Genomic DNA, 11,618 nt, shown 5'->3' with positions numbered 1-11,618 from the left:
CCCTCGGCATCCGGTGTACGATTTTCAAAATAAAAGCTCCTCCAGACTCAATACATAGAACGGACATATTTAATTATTTCTTGCGCGGCCCGGTACCAATTGGTCCACGGACCGGTACCGGTCCGCGGCCCGGTGGTTGGGGACCACTGATCTAAAGTATACATTCGGATGTAATTTAAAACATACAAAAATTAGTAATTCAAAGTAATCGTTAATTGAATTTTTAAAAATTCAATTTTGAGCATATATTTTAACATATACACAAAATAAATTTAAAAGCATATTCATTGGTACACTTGAGCAAATACATATTTTGTTCACTTTAAGTCAATTAAAAATATACTTTTATATAATATATTTCTTAAAAGTGTATTTTGGTACAATTATATTTAAGTGTGTTTAAAGTTATAATGTCAAAACTGGTACAAGCATATGTAACCCTCCTGTTGGTTGTCACCTAATGTGTTACGAAAAGAAACAATGTGACTCCACACAACTGGTCCACAGCTCCACCAGCGCTCCTCAGAACTCTGGTTTATATATATATATATTTTTTAGGTGTGATCGTATAGATTCCAAACAACAACACAGTCAACAGTTCCCCAAAACAAAACAAGTCAAACGGCAAAACAACTGACAATAACCGACAACAACAACAAAGCAACCGCCATAGCAGTTGACAGTCATCAGCCACACTCACAAAACGATCCACTTATTTATTCTTTCACTTATTTTCCCAAATATATACATATTGAACTCACCTAATGTGTTACGAAAAGAAACAATGTGACTCCACACAACTGGTCCACAGCTGAAAAAAACAAAAGACGCAGTTAGCGTTATGACCGGTTGTCAGCCACAAACACCAACTGGCGCTGCTCTCACTCATAGGATCATATTTTTCCAGTCCAACCACGAGAAAACTTTATAAATTATATTTCTAAATATTAAATAATATCTCAGTATTTTGTTAATTGTTGAACTAGAATAATATGACCCTAAGTAAAAAAATTAGCAAAGAGCTGCCTCTCTCGCACCTACCTCCACCAGCGCTCCTCAGAACTCTGGTGGGGGAAGCCGAGAGAGCGCCTGAAGGACCCGTTGCGTGCAGTCACTCATCACACCACTAGGTGGCTCCAAACACATAAATCGAAAATCCCATTCCAAACACATACACACTATTATTATTATTATTATTATTTTGAGCAAAATTCACATACACACTCATACACACTTTTCTCTCTGTTACACATACTTGTAGTATACTTCCTATATATTTATAGGTAGTACACTTAATACATAGTATTATTATTATTATTATTATTTTAAATTATTATTATTATTATTATTATTATTATTATTATTATTATTATTATTATTATTATTATTATTATTATTTTAAAATTCACTTACACAAATGTAAGTATATTAGAAATATACTAAATTATTGTTATCCATCCATCCATCCATCCATCCATCCATTTTCTTACACCCTTCTTCCCTAATGGGGTCGGGAGGGTTGCTGGTGCCTATCTCCAGCTGCGTCCCGGGTGAGAGGCGGGGCACACCCTGGACAGGTCGCCAGTCTGTCGCAGGGCAAATTATATGGTAAAACCAAGGATAGTACATGTATATTTGCAGTACATGTTTGTAGAAAAATGCAAAGACTGACCTCCAGATGTAAAGTGTAAAATTCTAATTTTGAGGCTGAAAGAACATGAAGTAGGAACGCTGGGCTTAGCGAAAAGTGGAACATAACATCGGAGTAGCTTAGTTTCTTGGGGGACGTTAATCACAGACGGAAGGTTGCATGACTGCAGAATACCTGTCCTTAACCTTACATGCAGAACTGTTCTTAGCTCTGGTTGCAATTGCAGAAAAAGTACTGCAACATGTCGCTGGCGGCGGAGGCTTTCGTGTCGCAAATGGCAGGTAATACGGTCACCTAGTTCCTCAATAGTGAGCCGTTTTTAGGCTAGCATTAGCCAGCTAGCTCAGCCAGGCTAACCAGTATTCCATAGGCGTCAATTGTAGCTTTTGTCATGTACAAGTAAGCCCATCAAAACATTTAACACAAACGTCATTAAAAAGGAATTAAAAAAAATGCCCCTAAAGGTATTGCTTTCTGTTAAATTTGGCAGGCTAAAAAGCAGCAGGAATCCACCAATTAAAACATTTCATCAATTTAATATAAGCTAAGGCCTTTTAAAAGAAAGCAGTAAGTGTAGGTGTGCAGCTTAAAGAAAGTATCAGAGAAGACAGACGTCAGTTGTAAATCCACCTATTTGCAGCAAGACAGTTTAATCCCAGGTAGAATATACACAACACCGGAGTTCAACTTAAGGTGAGGAAGAACAAAACAAGAGCTTCAGCTCTGACTCTTCATTGCAGACTCTGCAGTTAACATGTTAACGTAAAAGTAACCTAAGAGTTTTTAGTTGTATCACTGCTTTGCACGAAAATACGTGCTTAACAAAATACATTTTATAGTTTGAATTAGTCTTGAAAACAAGATTTTATTGCATCAGATATCAGTTTTCTGATTGATCTGATCATGTGACAAAGTGGTCAAGCACAGTGGTGAGGGGTAATACTCCGGGCTTTGTAGCTAACGGAGCAGGGGATATTCCAGTGCTTGAATTTTGACCTAGTAGATTTTAAAATAAAAATCTTTAACAGTTTCTTTTAGACAGATTACACTTAAAGTTGGTGTGAAGAAGAAAAATCTGCTTGTTTTTGACCAACAGCTGCAGAGCCTTGGCCTGAGAATGCAACCTTGTACCAACCTCTAAAGGGTAAGTTGGAGGATCTCCAGAAACATTTTGCCTAAATGTCTCCTAATGCTGAAGCATTTCTCTGCTGCAGACGATCAGATCCTGCTCTCAGACCATGCCTCGTCTCTTTCTGTTCAGGTAAAAGTTTGATTTCTGGATGTTTCTCTGCAGACATTTTTAATACTAATTATGTGAAACCTCTACATTTATAAATCCGTGCAATGCAGCCCAGTCAAAGGCCGCTAGAGCCAAAAAATCCTTTAACTGCAAAACAAAAGGCTTTAGTTACCCCACTGTTGCCAACTTAGCAATTTTATATTTTGTGACTTTTCAAAAAACAATTGGTATTGAACTAAATAAAGTGAAGTGATATTGAACTAAGTGAGGCTTTTTAAACATTGTGGTTGATCAGAAAACCAGTCTTTACCAGTACACAGTACACAAAGAATCTCTTCCAGTTGTGTTGTACATTTCTCACATTAAGCACACTGATATTACAGAAACCCTTGTTGTTTTCCACATGTTGTGCAGCTCTAGCTTCTCCTTTTCCAAGCCAGAGAAGGAGTTTTGACTTCTCTGCTTTTCAAATACAGGCCTATCTCCGGATGTGTGGTCTGCCAGTTCAGGTGGTCTGCAGATACAACGCTGAGTACATGTCACCGTCTGGTCAGTACACCCACCAGAGGCGTCCTCCCATTCCTAGCCGACATTCCTGATGTTTGTTCTCTCTGTAGGGAAAATCCCCTTCATCCACGTGGGGAACCAGGTGGTGTCTGAACTGGGACCGATTGTGCAATTCACTAAAGCCAAGGTGATAAAATTGGAGATGTGCCGATTGATCGGCCACCGTTCATAATTGGCCCATTTCCGTGAAAAGGTGTATGATTTGTGATCGCCGATCACTGTCTCTTGTTGCCAATCTTAAAAACCGATCACCTGTATATCACTTTGTGTGCAGCTTATCTCCTCTTTCCCTCACACTGTGCAAGCGCACAGCACCTAATTCTAAACAATGTGGTGAGGAACTTCAACGCTCAGAGATAATGGGGAAGTTTTTGTGTTTTGATGGAAAAATACCTCGGTGGTGAAGTATGTCAAAATGTATCAACACAACGAGTCTAATATGACATTTAAAAAACAAACAAACAAACTATACTCTATAGTATGATTATATTGAGGCTCACTGCAAAAAAAGACATCTGGAGCAATCAGACAGCAGGTAAAGCAGCGCACAACTAACACCAGAATGAGCGTGCTAAACAAATAACCTGATAAATAATTCAAGTCTTCGGGATGGCAGTGGAAGATGTTGGTTCTGCTTTTGCTGTTGGACAGCTGTGCCGTGCTACTGGTAGTAATATTTTACAGACGTAGCGCTATTTTTGCCCCACTCGGCAGAGAACTCTCACATTGAACGTCTGCTGCACCTTGTAACAAGCATACAAGATTTTACATATATAATAAAACTTTTGCTATGTGCTAACATAAGACAGTTAATCTCTGGGGAAAATAATCAATCTCCTCTACCTCCTCCCTGTGTTCTGCAGAATTACTCAGCTCGGTCAGAAACAACCAATCAGAACCAGCATTAATCAGCTAGGCATGCTATTTGGAAGTTTGGATTTAGTAACTCAGGATTTTTCATTGTGATGCAACCTGCATTTGACTTTAAATTAATGTTTTCTTTTTTATTTGACATTTCATATTCGCAGTGTTGTGAGATGTATTTGACTTGTATAAAATTTAGGCTGTTAAGAGCCTTACTGTTAAATATTGTTTTACTGATTGCAGGTTTTTCAGTTGTCCCTTTGACTGAATAGCTGCTGTATTGTGCTGCAAAGTATTTTGCATGTTTTATGTTTAAATTAGGTGAATTTATTGATAGATAAAAAAAAATATTTTTCCAATAAATAATTTTTCTAGATCACATAGTATCATCTATACCGAAAGCGAAAAATTAACAACCAATCTGCAGTGATCAGTAATCGGCCCTCGTTGGTGATCGGTATCAGAATCGGCAGCAAAAAACCTGATTGGAGCTTCCCTAGATAAAACCCAAATCTTTCAAATTTTATGAAGGTCGTTGAGCTTTGGCAGGGTGCATCTTCCTCAGGTGATAAGGAGTGATGTGATTGTGTTTTCCAGGGCCACTCGCTGAGCGACAGCTTGGACGATGTCCAGCGAGCCGAGATGAAAGCGTACATGGAGCTGGTGTACAACATGCTGCTTACTTCTGAGGTAACGGTCAGACCCACACGCTGATGCTTCAGTGCTGCGGCAGCTTCTCACCCAGCTTTTGTCTCCTCTCTGCAGCTGTTCGTACAGTGGTGTGACGACGCCACGGCAGCCGAGGTCCGTCTTCCTCCTTCCTCAGATGTCAGAACCAAAAGCATGAAATTCTCTTAGCCGTCTCCATTGTGTGCAGATTTCTCGGGCCAGGTACAGTAGCCCGTACTCCTGGCCTCTCGGGAACATCCTGGCCTACCAGAAGCAGTGGGAGGTGCGCAGGAAGATGAACGCCATCGGCTGGGGAGGGAAGACGCTGGAGCAGGTTCAGACGGGCTGAAGCCTGATCAGATTTCAAAATGTTTTTAACATGAAGTTCAGTTCTTTATTGAAGCTAACCTGCTTCATAATAACTATGCATCTTGTAATGTTTGGCTTATAATAACTGCCCTCTCTGCAGTCATCACCTTACAGTAGCAAGCTGCCAGGCACTTTAGTACACCCAGACTGATCATGTCTGAGGTTCAGTGTAGGTCTGTCAATGTTAAACAATAATATTGCTGTTTGAGAACATTTTCAGGTAACATAAATTCTGATGAACATTTAACGCTGAAACTGGAAGACATTTTAAATATAAGTAAATAAAACAGAAATAATAAATTAAATAAATGTTGTCTGTGTAAATAAAATTGTCCTTTAAAAAGTGACCCCAAAACACCAGACTGAAGAGCAGTTTCGGCAGAAAGAGAAAATCAATAAATAATGCAAATGGAAATGATTGAGCTCATTTTAATCTACCATTGATTTATTGATCAGCAATAAATGTTCAAAAACCAGATGGAAAATCTGTTGCAAAACTTAGTCAGTTTTAATGGAGCCACTCTGAACAGTTTCTGAGTTATGGGTGAAAAGTTGCTAGAAACACTTTTGGTATATCAGACTAAACTGGAACAAAATCGAACTTTGGTTGTGATGTGAGAGAAAATGTGAAAAAGTTAAAGATGTGTGGACACTACTAGCTGGGGAAATATCTACCTGAAAATCAGACATCTGCTATTTCTATGTGTTTTAGGTCTATGAAGATGTGAACCAGTGCTGTCAGGCTCTGTCTCAGAGACTGGGCACTCAGCCTTACTTCTTCAACAAACAGTAGGTATCAGTTGGCTGACCATAAACATGTTTGATCACCACCTGGTGGATAAACCTTAGCATTACATCTGAGCGAGCTTGCTTCATTGAAAATTGTTTAATGATCTTTAAAATCCATAATATTAAACTTGATAAAAGCATCAAAAGTAAGTTGGCGAAATTTATTAGTGAAACTATTTGAAAGTAACTTTGTTGTTGTTCCATCATTTTTATATTTGTTTCCCTGACAGGAGCATCATCAATATATAACATTTAAATGATTGAATCTACCCAAACACCAACACAAAGGAGCACACAACTATGAAGTGCATTATAAATGATAGGTTTTACTTTCATTTTATATAAATAAAAATGTGAAAGCAGATTTTCCTGACATTGTCTTTACCAGATTTAATGGTTCAGATGGAAGGTGAGGTTCTGGCAGGGCTAAAGTTGAGCCATTCTCTCTTTTTAAATGTAAAGCAACTGGTTTCATTGGGCTTGAATATGTACATATGTTGTGCTTTTTAGATTTCATTATGACCCACTTCAGGGTTTCCCCCAGTGTAGAATAAGCCTGGCGGCCCACCATGCTTTACTAGCCCCCCGATCCCCTCAAGGCTAAGCATTGCTTGTTTTTATTTTTAGGAAAATTTGTAAAAAACAAAAATGCCTTTTTTTTTTGCTTTTTTTTTTTAATCAAGCTGGATTGCAAGTTTCTCTGTTGCTCTGAGCGTTTCACTGACAGAGCATATTTATTCCTAAAATATAGGTTTATTGAAAATAGGTTTTTACTTTATGCATTTAAAGCCGGCAGAGAGGACCAATTACTCAGACGGCTCTGCGCATTGCCTCGCTGTCACTGCTTTATTTCTTTAGTTTACCTCAGCGGGAATCGCTCGCGCATCCTTTCACTCAAACTGGACTCAGGGTGACATGTATGGATATTTATATACATGTCACCCTGTATGTAAATATCCAGGGTGATGTCTCTTTGCAAAACTCTGCATCAAAATAAGAGTTTAAAACCCACCGTGTTAGCTGTGGTTGCGCAGCTCTATGTGAACTGCAGGAATAACTTGCTTTCAAAGGAGTGCATTGAGGGAGCGGTGAGATGGAACAAAGAATTATGTGGCTTTTACATCTCAACACGCTGCCCAGTGTTTGACCCTGTCTTCCCTATAAAGTTTATATATTAGGTCCTGGTTGGCCGGTGCTTTAGTGATTAACGAACCAGTGCTAACCTCATCATGCAAGTTTAGCCCGGTGAGGAATTTTTGCGCTCGACCCACAGGTTTTATATTATTTTAGTTTTATTTCTATTATTATTTTTCAGGTTACATGAAGCATCAAACCAGGCTGTATGAGGCCTTGAGCAGAATTTGACTTTGGGGCCCCTCTTGCTGCTAAAAACATCAGCACCTCTAACAGCTTTTTAACAGGAGAGGCGGAGTAGTTTAACTGGCCAACCTAAAAAGCAATAAGTTATAATTGCAGTTTACTAATTTGTATTTGTGAACAAACAGAGCTCAATCTCAAAGGTTAAACTCATAGAATCAGATTATTGCTATGGTAACAAAACAATCTAACTATGAATATTGTTCTCTGAACCTTTACAAAGTAAACTTACCAGCTCCTTAAAATCTTACATTTAAATCTTAAACAATTTAAATTCTTTGCTGAAACCATTTTAAATCACATTTAGCAGCATTGATCATCTCAATAAACAAATGTTACATTTATATATCTGTGGTCTGTGTTAAAATATTAGCTTTTATGGGGCCTTATGGAGCTGCTGACTTAATTTGATTAAACAGAAGTGCAAATAACTGATATTCATTTTAAATGTATTTTTTGATTAGTTGTTTTTGAGATTCTATAGTTGTGGGTTTAAATAATGTTTCACTCACAATATTTTCCCGTAACATCTAATTACCCAGCAATATTTTTACATTTCCTGTCAACATAACATCTTTTAATACAAAAACACGGTGGACCGCCGATGGACAGGCGGTGGACTGCCTCAGCCCCCAGACCACCGGGCTTAGCAGATCTGGGGGAAACCCTGCCTTTATTGTGAATCTGCTACAAAAATCTTCATAAGATAAATTCTACATCTGTGTAGTCATGTTGGAGCTTTTCTCTTATGGTGGCTCTCATTTGCTTAGAGCAGATGGAAGGATTTTTGCTCCTTTTATACTTTTGGACCCTTTAGGTGTGCAACCATGGCAACAAGCTGTTTCATTTTTATTTAGCAACTGCTAAATCTTCAAAGCAACTCTTCCATCTAACAGAGTGGATATCCCTGAGTTAAGCCTCTCTCTGCCCATCTTTCTAACCAAACAAGGCAGAAAGAAGTGGGAAAAACAAAGGAGGCCGATTAGCAGCACTTGCTAACTTCTGATGCTATCATCTAGGACAGGTTACTGTGAAATATCTTCTGTGCTGCCTGTTTGTTTATTTTAGCTGTTAGCTAAAGAAGCTAGTGACAGCATCAGTAGCTGTGTTTCCATTACAAACTTGCTTGATATTCTGATAATGTGGAAAAAAAACGCAATTTCGCAAAATTGGCGTTTCCATTAAATAAGATACACAATTAAAAATCACACATGAATAAGTTTGTTTGCGCCAAACCGTCATCCTACCACTTCCTGTCGTCGTCTTCATCAGTAGTAACGGCCGGCGGTTTGATCATGTAAGTCCTGTTGTGAAAAAAAGTGTTTCTATTGCAGTTTTTACGAAATACAGTAAAGACATCCAGAAAACTAGTGCAAAAAGTTTGAACGATTGAATTTTATTTATTAATTCCAAATTCTGCAATTTCACAGTCAAATACGCCTGATGTCTTCAGTCAGAGGCTCCTTTCCTGCCCAATAATGATTTTTGAAGATACTGAGATGACTTTTAATTGAGATCAATAAAGCATTTTTGAACTAAACTGAAGTAAGCAGAGTTGAGATGTTAAAATATAAAGACACAAAACTAAATCAGGAATGTCAATTCCTGATTTGCCAGGCCGTTTTGATTAAGCAGCTTTGCTGTGTGCTGCAGGGCGACGGAGCTGGACGCGCTGGTGTTCGGCCACCTCTTCACCATCCTCACCACCAGACTCACCAGCACCGAGCTGGCAGACCGGGTCAAGAGCTACACCAACCTGCTGTCCTTTTGCAGGCGCATCGAGCAGACCTACTTCGACGACAAAAAGTTTACGGAGGACTAAACAAACACTCGTCTTGTTCATTCTGCATCTCCTTCTCTCATTCCCTGCCACACCAACGTCTGTGCTGCTCGCTTCTCCTCTTAGGTCCATGCTTGTACATTTGAATTCTTTTTTTGAGTATTTCCAGTTACACACTTTGAACAGCGGGGGTGGGGTTACAGCTGTGCAACATGACCGAGTTTCAGAGGGAAGAACTCCACTTGACCCCAGAGGTCAAATGGTACGAGTTTATTTCCCTGTCAGACAGTTTTTGAGCTGCTGCTGTACAAAATCACAGGAACATACTCATGAAGGAGTTCCACACTGTTTTGCATTTGTTGATGTGAAGTGCCTACATAAGACATTCAGCTAAGTAGTTTTATCTTCGTTCCCAATAAAAGCCGAGTGTGAACCTTGAATCTTATTGGTTGAAGTTTTTGCTCGTCTTTTCAAAGGAGAAAACATTACGGACTCCGTCTGTTTCTGAGCATCTGGAAGCAGCTGCTACACTTGAATGTGTTCCTGCCTCCAGGCTGCTTGAAGGTCATTGGTGAGGTCCCATTGCCTCCAGCCGCCCCACAGTTCACCGTCTTTCACATTTCCTGTGAGGTCACTGGTTTGACCTCTGAACTTCCAGGACATGTTGAGTTATTAGCCATGCTGACCAAACGCAGCACAACTAGAGGTCAGCAGAGGCACATCCACCAGACCATCTCTCTTCATTGAAGTAACCAACTGCAAAGCTGCAGTAACAGGTTTCAAAATACTTCATTTTTCTGTTTTAATGTGACAAACACAGCATGCCGTTATAACTATTTGGAACCTGGATAATTAATGAGCTTCATTGAGGATCTCTGGCAAGACTTAGAAATTGCTCTGAGGAGGAAGAAATATCTTAATTCAACATCTGCCTAGATGTGCAAACATGGCAGAGTCATACTACTGTTGGACTTCTCTGCTCTACCAGCACAGAGACAAAATCCACCAATCCACTACAGATGGATGCAGTAGTGGATTGGTGGTGGATGGCCACCACATCCCAACAAAGCTGTGACCATTACTAGTTCAGGACCTGACCAGAACTCCTCAGTGTAAATTACCTTGAGAAATAATGAGATTTGGTTATATAAAACAGCCTATAATGCTGAAAAATGATCAAATGTTACAAGCCATACATTTCATACAAATGGAACAGATGATTACATTAGGGGTAACACCTAGTGAGGCAAAGATTGTAGAGCGACTTTAGCTTTTTATTTTTCTCTGTAATCTGAAACTAATTAGACTACCTGTTAGGGTTAGGGTACAGTCTGTTTACATATGACTGTAGCTTACATAACCATGTTTATATGTGACTGCAGGCAGAGTGCGCATGTAAGCAATTAAGAGTTAAAAGAGATATGGGAAAAGACAGAATCTACAACACTACCAAAGGATTTTATTTGGGGGTATGAGAGTACCCTTAAGTAGTACTACATATATATAATATATACCGTGTTCCAAATTATTATGCACATTGGATTTAAGTGTCATAAAGATTACATTTTTTGTTGTGCTACTAAATTCATAGATAGTGTTGTGTGTCAGGGCTCTTTGAATCATTATCATTAATTTCAGAGAGCTGGTTGATTAGTTTGACTGGTGAGCTCAATTAAAGGAAATCTACTTAAGAAGGATGTTCCACATTATTAAGCAGGCCACAGGTTTCAAGCAATATGGGAAAGAGAAAGGATCTCTGCTGACAAAAATCATCAAATAGTGAAGTGCCATATGACAAGATATTAGGTATTTAACAAAAACTGAAGCGTTATTGTACTGGGAAGAGATTTGTGGCTGATTCTGAACAAAGATGGTTTTGTTCAGAATCAACAAACCCATCTTTGGGTTTGTTGATTGAGCAGCTGTTAAAATGCCCTTACAAAGCAGCAAACAGTTATTTGAAGCTGCTGGAGCCTCAAGGTGGAAAATCCTCCACAGGATGAACCAACTATTGGGCCCCTAACCAGAGCTCACTAGCAGTGGGCCCAGCCGTACATGAAGATTAATTTTCAAACAGACTAGTTCACTGATGACTGCTGTGCAACCCTGGATGCTCCAGATGGACGCATTAGTGGATCGCTGGTGGACGGCCACCACATCCCAACACGGCTGTGATGTCAGCAAGGAGGTGGTGGAGTCATTTTTTGGGCTGAAATTATGGGGCGAGAGAGAGAGAGAGCTGGTCGGCCCCTTCAGAGTCCCTGATGGTCTGGAAATGACTTCAGCAAAGTATATGGAATTTCTGACTGATC

At 39.3% G+C, this 11,618-nt stretch overlaps 1 protein-coding gene across 1 annotated transcript; it reads left to right on the top strand.

The window, feature by feature from the left end:
- Nucleotides 1-1,751: 1,751 nt before the first annotated feature.
- mtx2 (metaxin 2) lies at nucleotides 1,752-9,746 on the top strand. The gene is made up of 10 exons (XM_044135807.1): nucleotides 1,752-1,932; nucleotides 2,748-2,795; nucleotides 2,866-2,912; nucleotides 3,368-3,440; nucleotides 3,509-3,585; nucleotides 4,920-5,012; nucleotides 5,088-5,126; nucleotides 5,200-5,325; nucleotides 6,073-6,149; nucleotides 9,180-9,746. The coding sequence occupies exons 1-10, from the start codon at nucleotides 1,893-1,895 to the stop codon at nucleotides 9,346-9,348; spliced, it is 789 nt and encodes a 262-aa protein (XP_043991742.1). The 5' UTR covers nucleotides 1,752-1,892; the 3' UTR covers nucleotides 9,349-9,746.
- Nucleotides 9,747-11,618: the final 1,872 nt, after the last annotated feature.

Source organism: Gambusia affinis, linkage group LG13, assembly GCF_019740435.1.
Source record: "Gambusia affinis linkage group LG13, SWU_Gaff_1.0, whole genome shotgun sequence".
Taxonomy (NCBI): domain Eukaryota; kingdom Metazoa; phylum Chordata; class Actinopteri; order Cyprinodontiformes; family Poeciliidae; genus Gambusia; species Gambusia affinis.
This window is presented reverse-complemented; position numbering and strand designations above follow the sequence as displayed.